Below are 27,954 nucleotides of genomic sequence, written 5' to 3' on the forward strand. Positions count from 1 at the left end.
CTCAACCTTTGACATCTGTTTCTTGTGGTGAATGATGAAATATTCTGCAAAGAAGTGAGCTGTGTGCCCTTTGGGGGAAAGGAGTAGGCTCGCTTTTTGTTAAAAGGGCAAGGACTTGTGAATTTACAGTTCTCATCTAAGCACAACCAAGTAATATCCAAGAAAACTGGAAGCTAATACTTGACCCTACCCTGAAGGAATAAGGAGGAGTTAATAGGGACCAATGTGGTAGTAAAAGAGTATTTTTTTATCATTTGTTTATTTATGGCTACAAAACTGAGGGCAATATTTTCACTAATATCTGGATTCCCCCTCCAGCACATGGTTCTGTTAAATGAACTTCTGTGCTTAAATTTCCTTTGCGCAGTTTAGGTCAAGTGGGGACATCAGCCTACAGAGCTATTCCTTGGTTGACAGCAGAACAGACCCCTGGCACAGCACTAAGGACCTCGGCTGTGGTTTGGGGGCTGCAGGCTGCTGGCTCTGGCTTGTGCTCCTGAGGCCCTGGTAGAGGTTCATCTGCATCCATGTTGGGGCTGGGTTTTTGATCTCAGATTGGAGTAGCAGATCATGTCCCTGTGGCCTCAGTGCTGTTTGTGGGGTTACTGAGTGCTGGTTGTAAAATGAGGTGGCTCTTGCTTGTGCAAAGCTTGCTGGGGTGGAGCTTTGTGGGGCATGCCCTGTGGTTTGGGGGATCTGTGCAGGGGGAACTGAGCTGTATTTTGGGAGCTGATGTTCCTTTATGTGCAAAGGACTGTTAGTGGCTAACATTGATGCTGCCTCTTGAGGCCTGTCTGCATAGGTTTGCAAGAGAATAACATTCCGAGGTGTTCAGAGAGAAATCCTAGAACAAGTTAAAGCTGCTCTATTGACTCAAATGACAACCTCATTCAAAGTTAATCCCATCCCCTGCTGGGGGTCAAGTAAGAGGTGGTCCTCTTTCCTGAGAGAACACCATACCAGGCTGCTGTGGGAACAAGGGCTGAATACTGATATTTTGTGGCAGCAGCATCCAGATATAAAGTCCTGTTACAGCACTGAAGTTTTGCTGCCTGTAGAAGCTTTGAACACTTTCTTTCTCTTGTTTCCTTGGAATTAAAGTTGTATTTCTTAGCTTTCACCTAAAAAAACCCCAAACCATCAACCAACCCCTTCTCCCCCTCTCAAAAAAAAACCTAGTAACAAAAAGCCCCACCCTTAGTTACTTCATAACTATTAATGTAGCTTAAAGAATGCTTTGGCTAAACACTGGCCTTATTTGATGCGTGAACAGGCTTTAAATTATCTTTTGAAAATGCAGACTCTTATGAACTTGCCATACCTGCCAGTTCCTGCATATTTTTTTTTCCTATTTGAGGCTCAGACTAATCAGAGTCATAGCATGCATGTATGTTGGGAAGAGGAAATGCATTGCTGTCATGGATTATGCTGCTCCCAGAACCTGGAGATGGTAATCCAGGGTATCATGTATTGCCAACTTCTGCAGAGTTCCTAGGTGCTTGAGCGGGGCACGAGCTCGAGCTGGAAGCTGATGGGTTCCCTGCAGCTCAGGGCTCGGAGAGTGTCTGGTATTTCATCCCTTGTGTCTGCACCGAGTGCCCGTCTCACTCTTGCATGCAGGGTAAACTCTTGGTCTTGCTCCTAACTCCTGTGTTCAGAGGGTAAAGCACACCTCGTTGTCACCCTGTCCCCTCAGCTGGTTTGAAACTCCTTAAATCCTAAGTATAACCTCATATGTGTAGAAACTTTTGAAAGAGGTTACACCTCCCTCAGAAATAGTACACCCCTCAATTACATAAGTGTTTGATCATAGTTCCACATCACTTCTTAAACTAATGCTGCTGCAAAAAAAAAAAAATCCTGTCAACAACCTGATCCTTCCTCACCCCTCCCAAAGAAATCTTGTCTAGTTGCACAGGGATCTGAATGATGGAACTGGTAATTTATATCTCTGTTATCTATGTAGCTTTATAGTTTTGTGTGTGTATTTTTCTTCCTGGGTTATGTTGCCTGGCTTAATTTCTGCAGTCTTGCTAACTGTCCTTCTGGTGCTTAAGAGTTACGAAGGTCTGTGGTGACAGAGGAGAGGTGTTACGGGGGTGAGGGAACCCTCTCATGGCAGAGATGGTTTTTCTACAACTGCTTCTTTACAACTTCTTGAAAGGAGGTTGTAGCAAGGGTGGGAGTCAGCCTCTTCTCCCAGGCAACTAGGGACAGGATGAGGGGACATAGCTTCAGGCTGTGTCAGGGAAGATTCAGGTTGGACATCAGGAGGAATTTCTTCATCGAAAGGGTTGTCAATCATTGGAATGGACTGCCCAGGAAGGTGGTGGAGTCACCATCCCTGGAGGTGTTCAAGAAACGACTGGATATGGCATTTAGTGCTGTGGTTTAGTTGACACGGTGGTGAAAATGTTGGACTCAATGATATCAGAGGGTGTTTCCAACCTAAATGATTCTGTGATTCTGTTTCACAGAAAGCAGTCATACTGCTGCCTGCATGAAGGCAGCAGTGCCCATGAGTTGCAGCAGCCTGCAGGAGCACTCCTTTGTGGTGCAGAGCTCTGTCTTCAAAAGTGTGCTCCTCTGCTGAGCTTGGGGAAAGGAGAGCCTCCAGTCCTTGCTTCTCCTCCCCTACCCAGCTGATCTACAAGGGCCCAACCGTGGCTCAAGCATGAAGGATAGGTCTTGGGCACCCCAGGACATGTCTCTGAAGATTCAGAGCTGGACAACGTGTACCAAATGGATGGCAGCTTATTGCTGTGGGCTTGGTGTAGAGTCCTATCTCCAGCTGTGAGACTGGATTCTCTAAATTATTGTCTTGAGCCATGCAGATCTTGTTCCACAAGGCTCCTTGGCCTCAATAGTCTGCACAACTGTGGCGATGTTAAACGTAAGATTGACTTCAGAAGTGTCCCTGACTCCTTCAATTTGGTTACGGGTCTGCGTTGAGTTGGGAGCAGACAAGTGGATCCTCTTGGACTGCTGGCAGCAGGATGCAACACCCGCAGGTTCCTGGGGAAGCAACTTGTCTCTGCTCTGACACCCGTGTCTTTCTGGTGTGCATGTGTCCACCACGCTGTGCAGGTTTGTGGGGACAGCTCAGCAGCAGCTTCTTCTCATCTTTTCACTTAAGGTGTCCACTTTGTGCCCTCACTGCTCCGGTTCCCAAACTGCCAGTTTGCTCAATAGATGAAGGAAACCTTTCACAGCTTTGGTTTCACTTTAGTGTAAGCAGACAGTAGTTGGTGGTTTTATTTTGGTTGTTTGGTTTTTTTTCTTTCTTCTTATAAATAAGCAAGTTAGTATTCTCACTAGCTCCCCCAAGGGTACCCCGACACTTTGCAAAACCAAGTCATGGAGGCAAATGCTTACTGTGCTGGCAGTGACTTGGAAAGCCCCTTTCTGAGTTCTAGCTCGTGGATCCAATAGCTGCTGCTCTCCAGGTCTGACTGAACATACTAGTGGCTCCTGAGGGTGGTGGGTTGGGCTTGAGGTGTGGATGTCTGGCCAGGTGTTGTTTTGGTTCAGTGTCTGGGACATGGCAGGTACATGGCCAGGCACAGGCAGCTCCTTTGCTCTCATCTTTCTTGTCTGTGTTACAGCAGACCCTGGGGCAATGAGATGCTGGTAGCAAGTGCTCACTTTCTGTGTGATGAGAAGGTAGCCTGTTTGAATGTGCTGTATGTGTTCAAAGGGCAGTGGGTGTCTCTAGTTTGAGAGCTGTTGAGGCATCTGCATGTGGTTATTGGTGTCTGAGGAACTGATTAAAATCCAGCTCAAGTTGTGAGTGCCTGAAAGCTGCTGTTGTGCACTGGCTAATACATGAGCTATACCATTTGGATTTAGTGGTTCTGCAAGGTATCTGTGTGGTGAGTAAGTACTTGGAAATACCTCCCCACACACACAGTTCCCCCTGGGGAGGTGGTCTTGGTGTAAGAGGATGCGGGTGGTTTGCTTTGGAGCCTGTTCTCCTGGCAGCAGCTTCCTCAGCCTTCTGGGGGAGAAGTTTGTTGCACCGTGTGTTTAGGCTTTCACAAGCTGCTCTTTCAGATGCGGCTCCTGAAGCTGCTTTTGTTGTAGATTCACATACCCATCCCAGCGGGTGGGCTGAGGCAATTGGTGCAACGGACCTCTACCACAAGTTAACAAACTGCCCTTTGCTATTCCATGAGGGCTGGAAGGCTGGTTACCTAGGCTGACCCATTGCAATAAGGCATCCTAGAATTGTATGCAGCGATCCTGGAAAGAAGCTTAGGCTCAGCAAGGGCTTTAATCTTTCTTTTCTTGAGAAGAGAGTCCCCTGCCTTCCATAGGAAGCTCTTCTGGTGCTCCAGAACCTCCATTGTTTCTAAAGCTCATCTTAGACTATTGCGGCTTATTCCATTTTCTATCTGTTGAATATGATGTTGGAGGTAATAAGTGTCCTTGTGATCTTTGCTTCCCTCAGTACTGTATACTGTGAAATGAAATGTTCACTCTCTTACTGAGGAAGAGAAGTGTGGTGCTGTCACAGCATCTGACCTCAACACAGCGGCTGCCCTTTCCTGGTAAGTCATATGATTGGACCTTTTGGACCACTCTTCAAGTGAGGATTGTGCTCTCCTCCTCTTCCTCCTCGCTATATGTTACCAGTGGTGTCTTGGGGTTTTTTTGCTAGCCAGTTATACTAGCTATCACCTTCAGCTGTTGGAAGTGGAAGCAAGGGCAAGTGTGGCTGTTGGGAAAGCATTCATCAGAATTTGAAGTCATACCAATAAAGGTGACTCGGGAAAACATTCAGCCTGTGTACTGGTACCCTAAAGACCAGTTAACTTCCTGAAGTATCAGGCTTGGAAGTTTCTCCGAAGGAGAATTGCAGTGGGAGCATGCCTGTGGGTTTTACTGGGGTTTTATAGCTGCTTGCTAAAACTTAGTGCTCTGTACTTCTGTAGCAGCATCATCTTAGTACTGGCCAGGGAATACTTTTATAGGGTTCTTCAGGAAGGCTTAAATAAGTAGCTTGTTTGGGTTCTATGATGTAAAGGAGTTGATTTCCCCCCAAACCCCAATTTTGGTCATACCCTCCTATAAAATCCTCTTTTTTTAAAAAAATACATCTTCTCATCCAAATTAAAAGATTCAAATGTAAAAGCTACGTGAGTAGTAGACTTGGAGTCTTTCTTTTTCACCCATATTGGAGGGTTTTGGCTAGGCTGCTTTTGAGGAAAACAGACAAAAAAACCCCCAACCTGAAAATGAATCCTACTCTCCTCCTCTCATTCAGAAAATTTGTATGTTGAAATTCCTTCTACATCAGCAGTGAGCTATTGTATCACTCAACTGGTGTGTTGGTTCTGGGTTTTGTCTTGCAGAACATGAGACTTGTCATGGGGTATATGTTGAAGAGCACTGTGTTATGGACAGCACAGGGCAGAAAAGGGGAGATCTACAGCTAGAACCTGGGCTGGTGCTCTCTTTAAATTTCCAGTATTCTTGTGACAGTTGTTCAGATGTCCACTCTTGGAGACAGATGTTCTTTTATTTTCATGTTTTTGAAAAAGGCCAAAAGGAGAGAGAACAGTTGGAGACTGGTCACTGCAAAGCTGTGGGACAAACCTGGTGTGTGTTTTGGTTCTATAGAAACTGTGCCATTACTGGATGGATGTTCACTTCCTTGGGGGCAGCAGATGTGCTGCCATCACAGTGACAACCTGTTACTATGCCAAGGTTTCCTTCCTTTCCCTCATAAAGGCTTGACCTTGCAAATTCTTCTCCCTGCCTCACCAAATGCCAGAAGTATCTAAAACAAACTTGCTGTGTCCTGATGCCTGTTCCAGAGAGGGTGAGGATTGTGCTTGCCTGTCTTAGCCAAGTGGAGACTTCAGTTGTGGTTGTCTGACAAGAAAATGTGGTTTTCCTGTTCCTAAGGGCTGCGGTCCTGTTCTCTTGAGTGCACCAAACTGAAATGCTGTTGTAGTTACAACGATCAAAAGGCATTTTTCTGCTCTGCTTGTTTGGCCGCAGCTGCCGAAGAAATTCCTTGTCTTGGCATCTCTGCTGAGATCTGACTGTGGCTCTGTTTACTAGAGAGGACAAAACTGTAGCTAAGGCATTGGTGCTACTGTCAGCACTGCATAGTGCTTCTGCATGACCTTGGTCCTCTCAGGAGCCTCACTCCAAGGTGTTGCTTGGGAAGCATAGCCAGTACCAAATCCCATTCATTCTACCAGCTCAGGGCCCCTGGTGTGGGAGTGCTGCCCAGGGGGCATCTGTCTGGGCAGCCTGTGCTGACCTTGCCCATACTGTGGTAGGCAGAGCAGGGAAGCAAGTCTATGTAGAGGATGGTGGGAATACCTTCTAAGTAGGGATGTTGGTGTGGGAAGCATTTTGACCTTCAATTGTCTATTTCCAGTTTTATTTCTAAGGCTTCAGTCCTAGCGACTTTGCTCTGGAAAAACAATAAAACATGAAGGTCCAGACACTGGAGCCCCAGCTCTGCGTCAGTGCTCTAGCAAAAGAGTATGAGAAGGAAAGGGGATTTTCTAGGAGGGAGATGTGATTGTAAGGTAGGAGAAGGCACAGAAGTCTGTTGGGTGTGAGCTGGCAGCACTGCTAGGGAGTAAGAAGTGTTGTGGATGAGCAGCTCAGCACTCCAGGAGAGCTCAGCATCTCTTGCACTAGATAAGCTTGATGCAGTTGTAGACTGGACTGGAGACAGCTCATAAGGCAAATCCAGCTCTGTGTGGAAGGCTGCTTTGTGCAATCCTTTCTTGGCTCTTCTTTGAGGTGCCAAACTTCCCAGCTGGCTGTGGCATAGATTTTATGTGCCCAGAGACCTTGGCTTGTTTTGATGCTGTGTCTGTTTTGAAGAACATTAAAAAAATGTTGTTTGGAGGAGAGGAGTCTGTGTTGGGAACCACTTGATTAAATAACCCCAGGCTTCCCCAGCCCTCAATTAGCACAGCAGTCATCAAGCCTCTCTGACTATCCCTGTGTGTTTTAGGTGTGTGGCTCTAAACCCTGATGCTGCAAGATTTGCATCCATGGCAAGGATGCTCTGGTAGCAAACAGCTCAGCTCTTTCTGGATGTGTGTATATATCTGTTGCAAAAGCATGGGGCACTCCTCTTCCTTAGATGATTACCAATGTCTAGCTGATGGTTGGTATAGTACCATGACAGGCTACATTTCTAGCTTAGCAGGAAAGTACAAAGCTGGTAAAACCATGTCAGTGACAGGTGCTGCAGCCTTCTGGGCTTCACCTCAGTGTGTCCTGTGGCAATTTTGGGCATAGGGGTGTGACTTCAATTTTTAATCTTTTTTTTCTTCTCCTGATTTTTTTGGTTTTGTACTAACTCTTTCCCACCACTTCAGCAAACTCAAAACCCTTTTTCTAGAAACCAGCAGTGTCCAAAGCTAGTATTTTGATTAAAACAGGCTTCTTCCCTTGTGCTTTGCTTCAGTATAACACTTGTTCGTTTTCCTGTAAATCCTCTAAAAAAAGCCAATTCCAGTATTGGTGTAGTTGTGTCACAGAAGGCAAATAAAAAGTCAAAATGGCCTCTGAGTTGCAGCGTATGGCAAGACCTCAGATATTCAAGTCTCTTGTAGTAGCAAGTACTCACACAAAACTCCTCCTGACTTAGCTTTTTGAGAGAAAAAAAAATAGTTGCTGCCTTTTTGTCACACAGTCCCCTCCTCCGCTTCCTTGGATGCCCTGTAAAAGTTAATTCATTACTGTTTGTGAAGGACTCTGCATTTCTCCGCTGCCAGATGCCACTGAGGTACCCTGTGCTTCTGTGGGGTCTGTTTGTTTGCTTTCCCTTTTGGCAGCATGCTGTGGCATGGCTTTTTTCGGGGGAGTAAAAATAATAAATAAAAAAGCCCCGCCCTCCAACTACACAAAATGCAAAGCAACAAAGTGTGTAGAGCCTCACTGATACTGCCTACAAGGAAAACTGTGTTCCCAGTAGACCTGTGCAAGAGATTTTTTTCTCATGTCATAAACTTTGAATTTGAACTGTTGCATGAAAATGCTTTTTATGTCCTGATTTTTGTGCTCTGCCCATGGTGGGGTGGGGTTGGAACTTGATGATCTTTAAGGTCCATTCCAACCCAAGACTTTCTATGATGATTTCTATGATATGGTTTTCCCGTGTTCTGTTAGCTTGTTACAGTGCCTGAAATTTATTGGGCTTCCAGGTCCTCTTGACAGGACCTGAGAAGGATCCTCACTCTGACCTTCTCCATGGAAGTGATTAAGTATCGAAACTTTCTGTTTATTTTCTTCCTGCCCCTCCCCATTCTTTCGAAGATGTGAGTGCAAGGAAAGCCTGTTTGCTGAAGCGCGGGGTGAATGAATGCAGTGACCGACACAGTGCTGAACTCTTCCCGAGACAGTGCTGCAAGGAAACAGCTTCCGTGGGCCTCGGGAAGGCTGCCAGTTTCCATTCCCATCGGAGGTGGAGTGTGGATGGAGAGGAGGCTTCCTACAGCCACTCCACTTTGCTCACAAGGCAGCAGTGGATCTGCCCTGCAGTGGAAAGTCCAAAAGCCCTGAGTTTGTGTTGGGAGACAGCAGACTTCCTTTGTTTTGCTTTGCTCCTGCTTTCTCCTCCGGGCTGCTCTGCATGCTTATATGCCCGTGATTACCCTCCTTCTTATGTGTTGTGTTGCACAAGAGCATTGGGGAGCCCTTCTGCCGTGTTTGGGGTGCTGTGGCTGTTTGGGGCGGGGGCTTCTTGTTGCTTTGCAGCGCCTGCGTGGGGCAGGGCTGGCTGTCCTGCACTGTGCAGGGTGAGGCTTCCCCTTGATGTGGGTGAAGAGATTGAGCAACACAGCCCAGAAGGCTCTGATTCAGCCTTCTCCTCACTCTTCTTGTGACTTACTGCAATGCTTCTAATTTTCTTGTCTGCAGTTTCTTCTCTTTAATTTTTTTTTCTGTAACAGAGGATTTGAGGAGTCACAGTACAGCTGTCTTTCTAACCTGCACACTTAGGGTGGACTACATGGGAGACAGAAATGGGCTGGTAGAAATTCTGGAAACTGATGTTTAATTACAGTTCTTTTCCCAGAGAGCAGAGCTTCTGTATGATTGGGGTTTTTCATCTGTGGGACTGAGCCTATACTGGATTTACATCAGCAGCAAGTACCTGGGCTTTAATTTTCAGGGCAATGATGGTTGCTTGCTGCAACATAAAACGTTATTGTGTTTGGATGTTGTTTTATGTGCCAATGAATTGGTGGTGTAGGTTATTTAATGAGGGGATGGAAGGGATACTAGGTGGGGAAGGCTGGCATCCTGATGATAATACTGTCTGTGGGGTCCAGGGAAAATGTGTATGTATAAAAATGAATTATTGTCTCCTGTGATGCATTGTGTTTTGTCCTAATAAAACTAGCTGGTCAGTGGAACACCTCCCAGATATTTCCTACTTCTGGGATGGAACTTCCAATGCTGGTTGTAATGAGTGCAGTGTATTAGCAGAGTATAACTGTTAGTTTTTATCTTCTTGTTTTCAGTTTTTCAAACATCGTGTTTTGAGATGAAAGTCTATGGAGTTTTATCTTCCTGGGAAACGGACATGGAAAAACTTGATCATGTTTAAATGCAGTCAGAAGGGGGAATGTGTGCTGCTGCCACATGACTTCTTTTATGAAATTTTGTTTATAAGCTGCAGCAAATTCACAGTAGAAATCAGAAGTATGGCCAGGAGAAATAAAACAGCTTCCCTTTGTTTCTGTGTTAGCGTCTCTGTGTGTGGCACTGGGTCAGTCTCTACTACTTCATTAAAGGAAAATTGTTTCCTTGGTTAAGTGGCTTTTTATCTCATAGCAGCAGCTGAGTGCTTAAGTGGAGTTGCTTCTACCAAACCTAAGATGAGGAAATATGAAGGAGTGGCACCTGAAAGGTAAAGCTTCTTTAAGATGCCCTAGCTGGATGCAAAAGACCCTACCAAAGAGTCCTAAAGATGGAATTTGCTTCAAAAGCTAAATTCATCATCTTATAGGTACAGAGCTAATCAAATGTGTGGTCATGTACCATAATACTGACTGATGAAGCTACACAGTGAACAAGTCTGGGTTTGTTCTTCTTTCTCAGAATCTCTTGAATGGACTGGCATGTGTGCTTAATTCACTGATCAGTGGGAGGGGACAGTCGGAGAATCGAGGATGGTGGGGGGGGTTGTTTAAATTACTGGGGTGTGATGCAGAAGTTTAGTATTAGCACAAGGAACAGGAAAACTTAAATTGCTCCTCTGGGAGCACACCGTGGTAGTGCTGAGAACTGAATTTTGGTCTTAATTTGTTGGTGTCTTATTTTCCCACATTACCATCCTTGTAATGTTTTCTTTTTATGTTGTAACGTGTGAGAATACTTGGTTGCTTTCCTTAGGAGAAGCTTTGTTGGGAAGTGGCAACAAATTAACTGGCAACAAATGTGTTGGCAGTTCCCCTTTCATTTTGAACCCACAAAGATTATATTAAGTGTGGGTCCTTGGCAAACTCCAGTTGGCTGAATCGGTGATCTTGGTGATTTGCTGAGAATACTGCTGCCAGTCGGTTGCCACGCTGAGGCAGGGAGCCAGAGCAACGGGGAGAGAGCTGTGTCCTGGATCCCACATGTGCATTGGCAGTGTTAAACATCATAGCTCTGGCTTGTTTTGAAGTACTGTCCTATTTGTTGGTAACAGTGCCTACAGTCATTTCTCTCTCTGTTGTCAAAATGATTGCAAAGGAAGATACCTCTGGGTTGAGTCTTTCCTGCTGCTGGCGCGTGTGCTTGTTTTGCTCCCATGTGTCATCATTTTATGTGGAGGCATCCCTTCAAAGGGATGGAGGGAGTGTCACTGCTCCCTGTTTTGTCCCTAGCCTGGGATTTAACGAGCAATACTGAGGTAATCTGTCTCTGGCAGTCATACTCCTCAGACAGCGATCTTATCTTGCTGTGAAAGCTGAAGAGATCGCACTCTAGTCAGTGCTGGGATGGAGGAGATCTGAGGAGCTGTGAGGTGCGGCTGGAAATGACTCAAACGCAAAAGCATCCATCCTGAGCTGGTCTCTCCATCTCGGCTGGCCAGCTACACCAAAACCCTTGTGGTGTTCTGATCTTCAGCCTGAGCAAGGTCTCTGCAGCACAGTGATTGTACTGCCGGGGCGGGCTGAGCTCTAGTTCTGTAATTTACTATACTGCAGTCAGCCTAGTGCTTCACTTCATGTGCTGCCCCTGTTTAGGGATTTCCTGTCATTCTCCTATTAATGTGAGGGCAGAGGCATTTATCTTGCATCTCAAATGAAATTCAGGTCCTAGAGAGAGTAATTAATATTCTGTGTATTGCACAGTTCTGTAGGTGTGACAACCCTGTTCCAACTAATGTGACTATTTCTTCTTTCTTTTCTTTTTTTGAGCATTTTATGGAAGCAAAAGAGCTTGTTTTAATCTGAGGTACTTTGTCTTGCTTTGTTTTTTGTTCTTTCCCTAGCATCCAACGAGCTGCGCTGGTGGTTCTGGAAAATTACTACAGAGATTTCACAGTCTACAACCCAGCCTTGTTAACAGCCTCCAAATCCCGAGCAGCCAAGCACATGGCTGGCCTGAAAGTCTACAATGTTGATGGTAGGTGAGGTGAAATGTAGTCTCTGAGAATGGGTGGGATGGGGAGGGGCTGGGTTGGCTTTATGCTTTGTTATGCACACATTCTCACCTTTTTGCTTTGCCAAAGTCTTGTCTCTTGCTGGAAATCTTCCTAACAGTCCTGAGTTTGCCAGTTCCAGACGACTTTACAGATGTGTTTAGCCCACAATAAGGCTTTTGTCTTTGCCAGGTGAAATGGCCAAATTTTATGTCGGGCTTAATTATCATGTGGCTTGATAAGCACTTTTCACTGCTTGTCTTAGGCAGCCTCTGCTTTTTGTCACCCTTGGGTCATCTCCTTAGTTGTGATAGTACAATAAACACAACTTTTAACCTAAATGAGTTCCCCAGTCACTTATTATTCCGTTTCCACATGAAGCCTTCAGGAAAGTGAAGGCAGTTGATACCAATGTGGGAAGGGGAAACAGTCTAAGCATCAGCTGCTGATGAAAGCAATGCTCTCAGTGCTTGTCAGCCTGCAGGCTTAGCGCTAAATTAGCTATGCCTGGCATACACGTGGCCATGCTCCCAAATCATCATGATGCTAAGCAGTTCATGGAAATTCAGAGACAGATAACTATCCCCGTTGAGCTTTGCAATTCTACAAACCGTTTTCAAACTTCAGGGCTTTAAAGAAGCCCGTGGGAGGATGGATGGATATCTGGATGCTCAAAGCAGTGAAAACTGGACTTAATCATTTGACACTCTCAAACCCTATCAGTGAAAGCCAGGCTTGATAAGCAGGGTGTGCCCAGCAACCTTTATGAAAGTGACATTCCTTGGGAAGAGCTGAAGTTATGTAGAGAAGCTTTTATGGTGAAGAATGGCTGAAATCCTGTGACAAAATGTGGTAAGGCACATACTGCCCATGAATTCATTAGCACTGAAAGGCTTTGAGAGCTGGAAAAAAAGAACTAAAGGGATTTAGCTGGGCAAGGTGGCTCTGCATGATGTGGGGACTGAAATACAAAGAATATCTGTCACATGGAAAAACATGAGACATGATCGTTTTGCTTTCAACAATGTTTCAGTGCCTTATGGCTGTGGGGTGTTTAGTTTTGGTTTTCCTCTTTTCTTTTTCTGGTTTGTTTTTGGTTGGTTGGTTAGTTGGCTGGTTGGGGTTTTTTTTGGTTTTGGTGAGTTTCAAAGACATCCTAAATGCTTCCCCAAACCTGATGCAGTACCCCTGAGCCCATAAAATTAATTGAAGGTTTAGATCCTTACAAGTGAGATATTCCCATCCTGACAGAGGAATGGGGGAGCAAGGGATGGAGAGGGACAGGATTGCCTGTCATGTGTCCCTTGCTACCTGAAGTTCTTGATTCAGTTGAATTGGAGAGGGGAAGTAAACAGACTCGCTCTGTATTTCTACAGAGGTGAAATCATTCATTCCAGCTGCTCACTCTCAGTGAGGCCTGGTGTATGGAAGGTGAGGGCTTCCCAGTCCCACAGCTGTCTGCACACCATTCAAACCCCACAGCCTGTGAGGCTGACTGTGGGATGTGCCACTCTGACAACTAACTGGCTCATCTTCTCCTGCCCCGAGGTATCTCTCTGGGAGGTGGCAGGGTCTATTTTCCTGCTACATCTGCTGGGACATTGGGGCTCCCAAGCTCAGAGGAAAATTAGCCAGTCCAACAGTGTGATAGCACCTTAGGAGCTGCTGGCTCACGAGACTTTATTAGAAGAAAAGGAACCAGAAACAAGCTGCAGATGTGGCTGGCAGGCCTTTCCATGTGTCAAGCTTGTGAGCCTACCAGGACCTGGAAACTCATACCTTCCCTTGTGGGGCAGTACTGGTTGCCTGGGCTGTTCCTTGTGCAGTGTCACTGCCTTTGTGCACATGGCAATCTCAGGCTCAGAGGCATGTCCTTAGAAAGATTCCTGTCCATTTTACGAAGCAGTGTAATTCTGGCTGCAGCTTACCTTGGCAGCCTGACAGTCTCTTACACCCTTTGTGAAAAAAGACAGGCTGCCTTAATAGCATTACTAATTTGTTGACAGCTTTTGTATTTGATACTGCAGCAGCCAGGAAAGAAAAACATCTTACTGTAATCTCTCTTACACAGAGTGGGGAGGCTCACCTTCAAAACCAGGATTTTCATAGTCAGGCATAGTCAATGAGGCAAATTACAAATCTAACCCAAATTTGGGAGCTAGTGTCTCCCTTGAGTCATATCCTCCATTTCAGGGCCGTCAAGCAACATCTGAAGTGTTTAGACTCTTAAGAAGCTTTGTGTTTGAGTGCTTGTCTTTCCCACTGCTGAACTTCAGGCTTCTGTCTTGGAATATGGTTTGTGCTTTTTAGGAAAAAAAATTAAGAGTTGCCCTTGCATGAGCAGGACAGTTTTGTACGTGTCTGTGCAATTGATTGGCCTTAACCACTGCCAGTTGAGAGTGTGGGCTTTCAGAGCAGTTAGCCATAAAAGCAACTCTTAGTGGTTTGGAGGCAGTCCTAGACTACTGCTTCTCTCTGGGCAGACCCAGCTCTATCCTCTGTCTGTATAGAGAGGTTTGTAAACTCTTCTGGGGCAACATTTTTCCCACTCCCTGCCCAAACAGCCAAAGCTGTGGGCTTCATGTGCGAGTTGCAGAACCTACTACTATATTTTAGGGTCGTAGTTAAGGTCTTATAGTAGACAGCTCTGTCACTTGACTGGGTATTACAGAGCAGATTGCAGTTTCCCTGTTCCTGTAGTTGTGTAGGATCTGCTAACAGCAGCAGCAGATCTATTGACAGATGCTGCTCAAAGTGCCATGAGAAGCTACTACACTTATAGACCCCAGCCTACCCTCATGCAGGATTGCTGTTCTGACAGCTTCTGTCCTTCTGGAAAACCCTATGCTTTGTCTAAAGGTGACTCTACTTCCCCTGCATCCTTTTCTTCCTCCCTGCGAGTAATTGTCTGCCATTTGGCTTTAATTTATTCATCTCCATGTCTCATTATGTTCTTGTGTTTGTCTTTCTCCTTTTTCCAACTTCTCACTTTTTGTGCTCTCACACTGTCTTGATGCTGAAATGTGGTATGTTCCAGCTGGCCTTGCCTTCAAACTGAAAGCGTATATAATGGGGGGTAAGTTGCATCCTCGGCATGTTCACCTTGCTCTGCCTTTGTGTATGTGCCGTGAGATCCTTCATCCCAACTAACTTCCCTTGTCCACGTGCCAGAGCCCCTCTCTAAACCTGTGCTGCCTAGCAGGGTTTCTACCAGAGCTGCTGAGGACCGGGGAAGGGTTCATAATTTTGGCTGGGAAGGCTGGAACCACAGAGCACTTGCGAGAGATGCCGTGGGGTGCTGGTCTGTCCCAGCCCCAGTCCTGTGGCAGTAACACCGCCTTTCTGTCTCCTTTTTGCCCGTCCTTGCCCCCCAAAGGCCCAGGTAACAACGCGTCGGGGCAGTCCCGTGCCATGATTGCAGCCGCGGCCCGCCGCAGGGACTCCAGTCACAACGAGCTCTACTACGAGGAGGCCGACCACGAGCGCAGAGTGAAGAAGCGCCGTGCCAGGTAAAGCCCTTCCCTTGGCGCTGCAAAACTCAAGTCGTGTGGGGCTTGCCCAGCCTGACGGGGTGTCCCTGACCCGTGATTAAGGGCTGTAAGTCTGTCACAGTGAAGAAGCTTATGAAACCCGCATGCATAAGGGATGGTGACAGCTTGCAGCTGGAATTATCTGAAGAACGTGCATAAAGCTGAGCTCATGTATATAAGGCAGATAAGCTAATGCAATGTCATGGATTAAGGAACAGTCCGGTGCTCGACAAGTCTGTTGTTACTTGCTGCAGGAAATCCCATTATTTTTGCCCATGCCCAGGCTTGTCAGCTCAAGTAATCCAGGGACAGGATCAGTGGAGCACTTGGTGTTGCCCATTCATGGATGAGGAGAATATTTGTCTTTGCAGACTAATAAAAGAGGCAGTTGGACTGCCCTTTTCAATGAATTCAGGAGGAAAGACTTGACCCAGAAGCGGTTACATTTTGTTTTGGAATGTAGTTATATTTTCTGCTAGTCACGCTTAGGCTACAGAGTTGATGCTTTGTTGAGGTGATCCAAGACAGTGTCTCTATTTGCTCTGGAGCCTAATTGCAGTCTGTAGTTAGCATACCTAACAGTTTGAGGCAAGTTGCTTACAGGCAGGCATCCCTTAACTGAGCTATGTTTGGAAGGAATGTGTCATAACTGGAAGGAGCTGGCTTGTTTTGTGTTTTCTTTTGGCAATTTATATTTCATTGGGAAAGTGCTGGCACAATGTGCCCCCTTGACTGCTTCAGTCTGACCTGTGTTCTATAGCTGCTGTCTTTTAGGCTCTCTTCCAGCCTCAGAGCCAAAGGAACTTAAACTTTCCTTTCTGTGGAGTGTAGCATCCTAACTTGGGCACATCTCCTTTGCTTCCGACTTTGGTTAGAACAGCTGCTTAGTCAGAGGAAAACCATCAGTCTCTAGAAGATCAGGCCAGATGTTTCAGACCAGGAGATTAGAAACTGATTTCCACCCCCACCTCCCTTAAGTCAAGTTAAAAAGAACGGACAAGGGTCAGGGCTTCTCATGCTGTTCCTCAGATATAGTCTGAGTGCAGTATGCTAGAACCTCTGCTTGTGGTGAGGCAACTGCCCCTGGCTTTAAGATACTTTGGATATTGAGAGCAGTGTGGACAGTTGTTGGTGACTTGAGTGGAAACTGAGTGTGAAAGAAGTCCTCTTTGGAGGGGCAAGAGAGTTTTATTGGGTGACTCCTCCATTATCATTTTTTCCTCACTAACTGCAACATAGCCCCTCATTTGTAAGTTAGCCCAGAATGAAGTAACGAGTGTTGTAAGGCATCTGTTCCCTTTTTACGGTGTGGTCTTGGTGTTTACTCACCTGAGCCAACACAGGAATGATTTGCAGGGGATGTCTCTAGCTGCAGTGTTACAAGTGAAGATGGAGGGATGTTCTCACCCTTGCTGTTCAGTAGAGGGTGCAGGGCAGTCATTCGGCAGCACAGGTTCTGTACCCGGTTGGTGTAAGAGCAGACTGCAGCTTGTGAGCACAGTGTCTCAGAGTGGTCTGTGGCCTGGGTCATGCTAGTTTATAGCCAGTCTCCTCCTGACTCCCTAAGCTTTGTGCTGCAGTTCTGTGTGCTGGAACTGTTGTATTAAGACATACATTAAACACAAGGGCAGCTGTGTCTTGTTTGAGTCATGCAGCTGATGTTTATGCTGTGTTGGCAGAACCAAGTGCAATGCTCAGGCTTTTAAAATCTTAATCCTGGTTTATGACCCTCAGTTGCTGGATGGCTTAGGCAAGGAAAGAAAAGCTGTTGTCTACCCCTCAGACTGTCAGTAGGGAAGATTTTACGTAAATTGATAGCAGGCAATGACTCAATGGCAGATGGGAATAGGAGCTTGTAAATCCTGACTCCCAGGCTCTGCCTTATCCACAGACCCATCCTGCCTCTCGTTATGACTCTTACCATCCCGACTTTCCTTCTGCAGGCTTGTGGTTGCAGTAGAGGAGGCTTTCACTCACATCAAACGCCTCCAGGCAGAGGAACAGCAGAAAGCTCCAGGAGAAATGATGGACCCCCGAGAAGCAGCCCAGGCAATCTTCCCGTCCATGGCAAGGGCTCTGCAGAAGTACCTTCGCACCACCCGCCAGCAACAGTACCACAGCATGGAGAGCATCTTACAACACTTGTCCTTCTGCATCACCAACAACATGACACCAAAGGTAATGCTTTCTGTAGCACTGGTGCAGGGAGGAGGGAGAAGGGGGTGGCACCTCTGTGTGTTCACACAGAACAGAAAGTTGTCGAGGGAGGTGACTGGATGTTTTCATAGTTGTTGCCTGTGATACGATCAGTGCATTGTAGGTTGCATCAGATCTTGAAGGGAAGTAATATTTCCTCTGCAGCATCTTCTCTCTCTCTTTATCTGAAAATGCCTGTGACATAATTGTTCTCGTATCCAGTTCAGCAAAGGGAGTACTGAAGAAGTGTTTGAGATGGTGGCTTTGAGTCATGGGAAGTTCTCCCAGCAGACTCATGGTAGCAGCATGATGCAGGTGGCAACCTGAAAAGGCTTTTTTTGTTTGTTTTTCTACCCCCTGCTGTATTTTGGACTTCTTCTAATTATTGCCTAAATCTCTGTCTCTCTGACAGTGTTTCTAATTCATGGGCTGCTTGGTCAAATGTCAGTTTGCTGCTTCAGGCCCAGATTGTGACTGTTGACTTGCAAACACAGGAAGGGATTGAATGATAAGGGAAACGGGTCACACGATCCCACTCTCCACAACCCACAGTCCTAGGGAAGGATTACTCCTGGGTGTTCACCCAGGTCTTACTACACTAAGAGCAGAAATGCTGTCAAGAGATGGGCCTTATCATCTTCTCTCTGGGAGCCACCTGGGACCTTGCCCAGGTATGCAAGAGAAGGTTCTGCTACCACGAAGATTGCAAAGGAGACTTTAAAACACAAACAGTGTCAAACTGTTTCACGTTCTGCTTCTGGTTTTGCAGGCTCAGGCTGGAAACATGGAAACCTCTGCTTTCCACCTTAGCTTGGCCTGAAGGAGAGAACCAGCTATCCTATCTCACTGTCTGGGACTGTAGTTTTGGGATGGGTTATGGGGCTGGTAGGGGAGAAATGACCTCTGCTATACTAACTGCTGCCAGATGGCTGTGCTGGTGGCAGAAATCAGGGCTATAACTTTGCAAGCTTGCTGGGATGCACTGAAAGAGGATCTCCTGATGTTTTTGTCTACTGCCGGGGTCTGAAAACCTGGGAGGGACTGGGGAGAAGATGTCTTCTGAAGTGTGAAAACTGGAACAATTTTCAGCATGGCAAGCCTGTGCTCGTGGAGCCATACTTGGGGATGGGAAGAGAGCAGAGCAAGTTGTGGGGCCGGTGCTAACGTGTGTCCCGCTCTTGGCAGGCATTCCTGGAGCGTTACCTCAACCCGGGCCCAACCCTCCAGTATGACAGGGATCGCTGGTTCTCCAAGCAGTGGACGCTCGTCAGCGAGGAAGCGGTCACAAGCGGGTTACAAGACGGCATCGTGTTTGTCCTCAAGTGCTTGGACTTCAGCCTTGTTGTTAATGTGAAAAAAATCCCCTTCATCAAACTCTCAGAAGAGTTCATAGACCCTAAATCTCATAAATTTGTCCTCCGCTTACAGTCTGAGACTTCAGTCTAAGGGATTTGGAGGGTGGGTTGTTTGGAGATTTTTTTTTTCAATATTGTGCTTTTGGGTTTAATTTCCCCAATGCTGACTGAAACTGGCAGATGATGGACCAGTAATATTTGACCATCTGCACTTTATTTGGAAAGGGGAGGGGGGAGTTGGGATATCTTATCTAGAAAGAAGTATCTTAAGAGGCAACAGGGTGACTTGGCTCAGTTAGCTCAGCCTTGGAGACAGAACAGATTTTTTTCTTTTCCCCCCTCTTTCCAGGCATACTGTAAATCTCACGCTCTCTCTTTTTCTGCACAACTGCAACGTCAGTATTTTTGTTGGAGTGCTGCCTTACGCCGTGTGCACGCCTGCTCTGTTGTGTCTCTTCTTTTGCTACCTGTGGCTGTTCCTGAGAGGGTGTTGCTCACCTCTCCGTTATAGAAACCTGCTGACACGGGGGTGCCGCTGCCCCTGTTCACTTGGGGAGGAGGCAGTATCAAAGGGCGGGTGTGTGAGAGTACTTCTATTCTCTTTTATTCTTTTTCTCTTCTCCATGTGCCTCTTCTGTCAGTGCCAGACCTGTGTGAACATAGTGGGGTGGTTTCACTCCCTGTGAAGTTTCTTGTCTTGAACTGGATCAGCCCATCTTTCAGCTTTTTGAATTTTTATTACTTTTTTTTATCAGTGCTTGTTAGTGAAATTGTTTTGTGTGGCACGGCTCCCTGTTTTCTCTCACCTGCTTCCCTCTCTTTTGCTTGTACACATCTTTGTTGGGCACTCCCAAGGCTCCCTGTTTCTATCCCCTTCTGTCTGGCTTTCTGAATGTGTTTCCCCAGGCACTGCCACTTCCTTTTGCACCTGCAAGGGCATATTTGCACTGGGGCAGGGGTCAGTGAATAGCTGGCTCCTCCTCAGATAAATCACAGACCCTCCCTATATCTGACAGCCTCTTTGAGGGGAAAGGGGTGCAGGCAGGAATGTGCCCTTCCCTCTCAAGCCAGTTTCAAGTGTGTCTGGAGAAAAGACCAGCAAAAGCACTTCCCTCCTTAAGGAGAGGAGCCAGGGATGGGCTGACCCCTGCCATGTTCACTTGCTTTGGAAAATTGTTGTGGTCTGGAAACATTGCAGTGAGCCCTTCCCCACCTTACACCTTCAGCTGTAACTAAGAAATACCAAACAATGTTCTGAATGTTGAAAATCTGCCTGCCTTTCTTGGCCTTGCTGTGCTGTGGGAGTTTCTGCTCAGTGCTAGGATCTGCTCCTGAGAGAGTTTTGTTTGGAAGGCTGCCTTTGGCCACCAGTGCAGCTTTCATGTGTGAATTCAGTGTCACCTGAGTTTTATGGGGTTCTAGAAAGTTTGTTTTTAACAGTGACCTAAATCGGTGTCTGAAGTCTGATTGCCAGCATGGGGGCATCACATCAGTGTTCAGGTAACACAGCTGCTAGGCTGGCAGTGACCTGCCTTCAGTCAGGTACCCCTGAGATCCATGTGAATGTAAATGTTCATTCTGCTCAGTCTTTTGCCATGCAAATATCCCTTATCGGGCAGGATCTGGCCTGCCCTCTGGAACCAGGGCCTTCTTCCTTATGTTAGCCAGTGCCTTTCATTGCCAGACTACACAGTCTTCTGAGGAAGGCTGTAACAGCCCCACCTGTCCCCTTGCCTTTCCCAGGCCTTTCCTGGGCTCCTCCAGGAGCTCCTGGGGCTGCCTCCATGCTCCCACCAGGGTGAGGTGGCCAAGCAAAGAGTAGAGCTCGTGGCCCAGCAGGTGTGGGCTGATACTGGTGCCCACCACGAGCTGGTGGGAGGGAGCCGTCACCTTAAGCAGAGACGCTGGGGACAGGGCAGGAGGGTCCATCCTCTTCAGCAGCAATGGAGATGCATGTCCAACAGCACCTGTGGATAGTCCTCTTGGGATCAAGGGAACACCCCGGGGAGCAAGGGTCCAAAGTGATGATTCCCTATCCAAGTGACCCCTGCAGTTTCCTTCACCTTTCTTACAAGTGTGTGGTAGTCTCCTGGATCCTTTTTTCTCCCTGTCATGTACCAGATGTGGTTATGAAGAAACTAGATGGCATGATACATGATGGGATTAGGCCCTTTGCCCTTAAAGGGTGGGAAGTAGGTAAACTTTTCTCTTCTCCAAACCCGGTGTTTGGGTTTCTTTGTAGATCAAGCTTTCTGGTAGTCTGTATGGGGACTCCTTTATTGCCTGTGGCCTTTGCAGCATTTTACTTTGAAAAAATAGGTGGGTTTATTCCTTTAAAAAAAGAATGAGAGCATAAAGTATCTTACACTTGGCTCTCCTAAAGATACCTGCACCTGGCTTTTATGATGTGCATAACCAGTAGGGTGGGAGAGACTGGGAGTAGCTTGGGAGACTGTGGAGCACTTAATGCCTGTGTGGAGGCTACTGCCTGTGGCTGAATTGGCTCATTTCTATGAAGCCAGAACAAGAACCACCTTGCCAGGGGCTTGGGTGTGCCGTGTATGTGAGAGCACCTTGTCACAGGCACATCTGCAAACTTTCTTACTTTCCCAGGATTTCCTTCCCCTTTTCCCTGCCCCACAGGGCGGGGGTATCTGACACTATCTGCTCAGGAAACTCATGTCTTAATTTTGTTAAATCCTTTAACACATGGAGAACCAGACAGAAGCGGTTTGTGCTCACTCTGGGTCTGCTTCCTCATCTTCGTGCTGTAGTTCCGTGCTGCCTTTTCTGCCTGCTGCCAAAAAGGACACTGTCAGTGGGGGCCAACTCCTACATTAAATGTTCTTCCCTATGTCAGCAGCGTGAATGTTTTGCCGGATGAAATCTGAAGGAAAGGACTTGACCTCTCAAACAGTCTCTTTAGAGATGCAACCTGCTTAGAGGTGAGGACAGGCTTAAAGGGGAATCATGACTCCTGAATATTCCCTGTTCTGGTATTTTTAATGAGATTTTTTAGGGTCTCTCTTGTTCCCCTCTCCATGCAAGATCAGGGGACCACTGTCATATCTACCTCACTGGGGTGTTGTGAGGCTAAACTCAACTTGCTGTCAAGTGCTTTGAGATCCACAGGTGAATCTGTGGCATCTATAGGAATTCAAGTTCTTTAAAAAAATACTGAGTGGTGAGAGCAGACTGGTTTGTTTAACTGTGTTTATAGCCAGCTAATGAGTAAGAGTCGAGTCATAGGGAATGAAACACTGGTCCAATTCCTGCAGCCTTTGCTTCTACCGAGCTTGCCAAGAGCTGAGCATAAATACAACTTGTACGGTTTGTCAGCCAAGTGGAGGCTGTTTCTCCGAATGCCTCTCCTATCCTGTACTGTCTCCTTGCACATATTTTCCCTCCTCTCTCCCAGTCTGGATATTTTTACCTGGCTGGGAATTGTGGGGGTATTTTTTAGAATTCAAGTGTTTTTTTAAGACAACCCTATTTGTGACAAAGTGGACAGTGTCCCCCTCAGAGGAGATCCTTGCACTGGGCATCCTTCCCTGGAAGCTGAACCATTCAATAGGGTGCTGTGTTGTCTAACCAGGGGTGGTGGTGCCCCACTCCTCCCTTCCACGTTGGCATGGTTCCTGTGATTCTCAAGTATACTGCTTGAATACTTTTAAGGCTTTGGTTTTTAGCTCTCAGATTTGTTACAGCCTAAATCCAAGGCCATGCTGAGATCTTGCAAAACCAGATGCAGCTCAGACTTTCAAGTGTTCCAGAGCAGATGGAAATGGCTGTGGGTTTCCACAAAGGCTGGCTTTCTCTTTCATGGCTAAAAAGTGAAAGATTTGGATTTCTTGCAGCTAATCAGACTGTAGGGGCAGATATTAGACCCCTACTACTTTGCCAGTCTTGTAAATAGGCATGGGCAAAGGTTTTAGCACATCTGTTGACCTCTCATTGCCATGTGGCTTCAGCCATCCATGTGTAGGCTCTGTGGGGCTGCCCCAGTTCTCAGACTCCTTTCCCACTCCTGGGAGACAAGCAGACAGCACTCTTGGAAGTATAAGCATTGTAGGACTCCCCTCCATAGTGTACCAGCCCTTGACCAAGCTCTTGTAATCAGCTTGGGGCGGTTTGCTGTTACCAGTTTTCACCCTGCAGAGGGGAGACATTGCCATCCACGCCCCCCTGTAGGCAGCAGGGTAGCTGAGGAGAGATGCACTGGGCATGAAAAGCTGGTGTGATGCAGCTTGATCACAGAGCAAAGTCACCTCCTGCTTCAGGGGTTGCCCTGGTACCTTCAAGAGCAATGTCCCCCCCAAAGGAGGGTACTGGAGAGAAAGGCAGATCTGATTTCAGCCTCTGCCAGCTATTTCTCTGACTTCTGCCTCTAAAATTTTTTTCTGCCAGCAAAGCGTGTCTCTCCAGCTTCCATCCTCACTTCTGTGCATTTTTTTCCCCCCAGAGTTCCCTAGTGAGGCACAACAAGTATCTGCTGGGAAGGGAGGTGCTGAGGCTGCAGTTTAGAGCTTGGGGGCAGCTCACAGTAAGGCTCAAGTTTGGGGAGTTCTGAACAAATACTGTCCCTCATAGAACCTCCTAACCTTTTCCTTTGAAATGGAGGTATCTGTGCAAAACCTTGGGAATCTGCTGTATGTCAAAAGGTGAAGGGAAGGAGTTTCTGGAGCTGACTCTGCCCCACATAATTAGCTTTGAAAAGTCTTGTTTGAGATGTGCTCACTTCCAGCACTTGCTGCTGAAGAAACTGGAAAGATCCATAACTTGCTAAACACAGAAACCTATTGAAACCAATTTCATCTTGCTTACCAAAATGTGTAAATCTGCCCTTTTTCAAAGATAGGCCAAAAGTCTTGCAGTCTTTTGCAAAATTGCTGTAGTCTGGTCCCAGACTGGCTCCTCAGTTGTGCTCAGTTCTGCCCAGCCTTATGAGAGCTGTTCACAAGACGTGTGTGCAGGTGTCTGTTTTCTCATTCAGCTTGTGTGCGTGTCTTATGTGCTTTTTCCCTTCTAGATATGTGCATTATACATGTCTCAAGCCTCAGGCCAGGCTTGGTGGTTTAGTGTTTAAACTGTGTTAAGAAGGAAGTGCTCTTGCAATTGAGCTGATTTTATAAAACAAACAAAAAAAAAAAGTTAAAACCCCAAATTTCTCTTCTAAAAGAGATGGCTTTGGGCCATGACGTCTCCTACAGGAGTGTGCGTCCTCCTGTGCTCAGGCTGCTGCCTCCAATAGAGGATGACCAAAAGTTGCCGTTTCTGACAACTGTGACCGGTGTGGATCGCTCCGGGGTGCTCCGGAGCCAGGTCCTCGCCGCCCCAGCGGTACAGCTGGTGTTATCCGCCCATCTGCGTCCCTCCGAGAGACTGCATTTTTTTATCCCTATAGCACACAGAAGCCCTGCAGGCAGCAGGCAGCCAGCCCTGGGTGTGCTCTGCCCAGAGAGGGAATCCCTCCTTCCCTCAGGCTGCTTCCTGGGCACCTCTCACCAGCACCTAAGGATGCTTGGGGCCATCTCCTCTGTGCGCAGTGGGGAGATGCTGTGGCTCACTACCTGCACAGGCATGACTGTGAAGGAATCTTACACTCTTCTGTGCCTGTTTCTTTGATTCAGCATTATTGTGTCTTGGGGAAGGGGGTGGGGGTGAATGCCCTTCCCTCACCCTCCTTTATCACTGTGTAATACTTTTTCTACACACACTGTATAGTAAGAAGGGTTTTGCCAAGGTTTTCTAATTAATAGACACTAACCAGCATTTCTTTCTTTTTTTCCTCTTCTTTGCACATGTAACTTTAACTGCAATGGTACATGGTCTTTCTGTTCTTTTCTAATTGTGGACTTAAATAAGCAAATTCCTGGTGTCTGTGACATTAATGCACTGTGGGTCTAGCCTTGTAAATTGTTCTGTTCCAAGCTGGGTTCTCTTAAGTTATAGCTGGATGGGGTTTTGTTGTTTTTTAAACTGAAACATAAAACCGTTTTACACTTTGCATATTTTGTACAGTAAAATTCTGGAAATAAACTGAAACCAGATTTGATTGTCCTACTCCTTTCTCTTATCCTTTCAGACGAAAAGCTCTTCTGGTCTTCAAGCATTCCTTAGCTGTGGCTAGGAGGGGCCCTGCAAACATGTGGTTTAGCCTTTTTGAGGCTGTCTTTTTGTCACCCTTGTCCTAGGCCTTTCTGATCTGCCGCGCCACAGTAAAATGCAAACTCATTTATCACTCCTGAAGGAAGACTGGTAGGTGACTGCTTTGAACACCTGAAATCTCAAATGATGGGGAGCAAATGCAGCTGGGGAGGAGGGCATGATTAGAGTGGGAACAGGTTTTTCTGCCTCCTGTGTTCTCATAGTTTGCACACAAATTATGAAGTGCAGGATTCATTGCCGAGTTCCTTATTTGGCTTTGGTGAGAAGAAGGAGTGGCAAGAGGTAGAAAAGCCAGTGCTCCTTGTTGGTGTGGATGCAAGACTGTGCTCTTCTAAAAAAAGGTGTAGGGATCTTGCCTCAATAGCATCTCTGGGTGCGGCTTTCCCCACCATCAGTTTCAATACGCTTCATGCCAAGAGCTGGGAAAGACCAAGCAACTGTGCCCGAGGAAATGTAGGAGCAGCTTTCTTGCCTAGACATCCTTTGGTACCCACTCTTCGAGCAAGCCCCCTTTAAGGCAGAGTACCTTGCCTCACAGCTGTGCCCTGCCCAGGAGATCTTGGTGTCTTCAGCTACTGGAAAAATCCACAGGATGCTGCTGTGCAGTGAAAAAGAGTGCAGCAGTTGTGGAAATAAGCAGCACTCACAAACACACTTGTGGAGAGAAACAGCCACATTCTCTGCCTGGGGGGAGTAGAATATATTTGGGCTACAGAGAGCTGAACTGAGGCCTGGGAGGAAGCAGGAAGGGTGGGATGGGGCTGTGTTCTGTTCTGCCTCCTGTCCTCCCTTGATCTCCGCTTTTGATCTGTCCCCCTCATCCTGCTGATGCTTTGGCAGTGCCCAACCCTGGATTGTTTGCAGGGCAGCTCCCGGAGATGGGCAGGGAAAGGAAATGGCATTGCTGCTGCCCTGCAGAGCCTACAGTGGGAGTGCAACCATTGCTCGTCCCCACCTGCCCCCCACAGGAAGACCTGACTTGCTGGACTGGAGCTCTGTAGGTAAAGCCTCTGTGGGAGTCGGCCACAGGTGTGTCATGGGAAGGTGAAAGCAGCAGGAATTTGGCATAAACAAGATACTGCACTTGTCAGCCTCATCCAAGGCTCTTAGTTGTGTCTTTACATGTGAGTTCAGTGTGCTCTGTTTCATTTGTGGGTTAGTGCTAATACTGAATCAACACGTGACTGCTGCCGTTCATGGCACTTTCTCCCCTGCTGTGGGTTGTGAAAGCTGGTGGAAGGAACAGGCTTTGCTAGAGGCACTAGTTCCCTTGGCCTTCGCCCAGAGCTCAGCTATCTGAATCATAAGGGGCTGTGGTATGTAGCTCAGCAGAAATTAAAGCTGAAGGAGCTGATCTGGTTTGGCCAAGTCTTTCGCTGAAGTTGCAAGGGCCTTTGAGATGTGATGGAGCCTGAGGTGCAAAACTGGGTTAAGTATTACAGATACAAACCTCTGACAGAAAGGGGAGGGAGGCTTTTACTGGAAAAACACCACCACTTGGAGGGACCCGGCATCCTGAACCAGAGGTAAGGACCTTCTCCTGAGGGGCATACTGGACTTGAGGAAGAGTTGCCTTTCCTGCAGTGCCTTTCCTGACTGTATGGGAATTAAACACTGACTGCCCTGAGACAGCACAGCAACAACTAGTGGTGTAGGGTATTTGGTAGCTGAACTGTGGCTTAATTCCTAAGATCAACTGACCCCCATAGGTGATGGAACCAGGCCTCACAGCTATGGATGATCGGAAAACATCAGCTTTGGGGAATGAAGTGGAGATCTATGGGGCAAAGGGACCACATGCAGTCAGGGTATAACAAACAGGTTAAGAAAGGGATTTGTCACCTTCAGCAACTGGCTCCACAGCCTTGCTTGAAACACTAGCAACACCTCACCGTACAACTCTGTTAGCTAAATTAATAGTTCAATGAGACATCTGGCTGAGGAGGTCAGCAGGGCTTCAAACCCCAAAACAGCTTCTTCCTGTGCAATGAACTGGTTCTACTGTCTCAGCCCCGGGTCTGGACTACTAGGAAGTACAGTTGGAATCGACCTTGAGGGCTTCCAAGGGGCCCTGGAGCTCAGGGTAAGTGGGGTGGGTACGAGGGGAAGGGGATCTCTTAGCAGGACATGGTGTCTCACAACAGCATGCAGGAAGGGAAGGTGTTTTGGGAGTTGGCCAAACAGAGTGCTTTGATTTGTCTTTCAACACCATTCCTAAGTTTATGTTGGAGTGGGAAGGTGATGGGTTTAGGTTACAGTCCTTTCCGGTATTGACAGATAATCCCCTGGGGCAAGGGTATCCGTTCCCTTTTCACATGTGCATCCATGCACCGCTAGGTCAGGAGGTGCTGAGAGAAAAGAGAGCACTGAGTACATGTCTGCAGAAGTGAGCAGGGGCAGTGTAGTGGGGTGATTGCATATGCATAAATCACTGTCTATGAACAAGGTTGCCCGAGTTGCTTTGAAATGCTGTAATAAGTTTTACAGCCCTGCTGTGAGCATGTGTGCTAGTTTATGTCGATGTGTTGCTAATAAAATGGGAAATACGTAGTAGTCTGTGTTCAGGTTGGGGCCCACTGCAAAACTGCTAGCCTATTCCAAAGCCCTGAGCTGGTCTTCCCTTCCTCCAAAATCTGAGGACCTGAGTGGAGTGAAGACTTCTGTCCAGGACCTGGGGCTCGCTGTGGTTCCAGCTAAGTTAGTGCAAATAGCCTGGGGACACAAGAGTCCGCAAGCAGCTGTACTGCTGGTTTTTGGCCTCCTGAAGCCCATGAGTCCTGCCCATAGGAGCATGAGAGCCATTGTTTGCTGGAGGGACCACAGCCAAGACAAAGGGAACAATCAGTCTTTGGGCTCTGTGTGGGCAGAACTAAGTACAATTTAGAAGAGGATGAAGGAAGATAGCTTTTACCTTGTTTGGATGTGCATTTGGGTCAGCTCAGTGCATCCACCTTGCTTATGTACCAAAATATGGAGCAAACAGCAAAACCTCAAGAGAGAGAGTAAGACAAAGAAGAGGCAATGTGAAGTCAGTGGAAGAGACCTTGGAGATTAGGGTGTGGTTTTTCCCTCCAGCATCCTTAGAAACATG

At 47.0% G+C, this 27,954-nt stretch overlaps 1 protein-coding gene across 4 annotated transcripts in view; it reads left to right on the forward strand.

The window, feature by feature from the left end:
- The window catches only part of VANGL1 (VANGL planar cell polarity protein 1), a 48,184-nt gene extending 23,445 nt beyond the window's left edge, over positions 1–24,739 (forward strand). For all 4 annotated transcript variants that reach the window (XM_018074706.2, XM_029960695.1, XM_018074707.2 and 1 more), the window contains exons 5-8: positions 11,465–11,598; positions 14,991–15,123; positions 17,088–17,322; positions 18,526–24,739. In XM_018074706.2, coding sequence (XP_017930195.1) covers positions 11,465–11,598; positions 14,991–15,123; positions 17,088–17,322; positions 18,526–18,786 — 763 coding nt within the window. In that variant the 3' untranslated portion in view covers positions 18,787–24,739. The remainder of the gene's footprint in view (positions 1–11,464; positions 11,599–14,990; positions 15,124–17,087; positions 17,323–18,525) is intronic.
- The last annotated feature ends 3,215 nt before the right edge of the window (positions 24,740–27,954 follow it).

Source organism: Manacus vitellinus, unplaced genomic scaffold (genome assembly GCF_001715985.3).
Source record: "Manacus vitellinus isolate BGI_N305 unplaced genomic scaffold, ASM171598v3 scaffold_28_pilon, whole genome shotgun sequence".
Classification (NCBI taxonomy): Eukaryota; Metazoa; Chordata; class Aves; order Passeriformes; family Pipridae; genus Manacus; species Manacus vitellinus.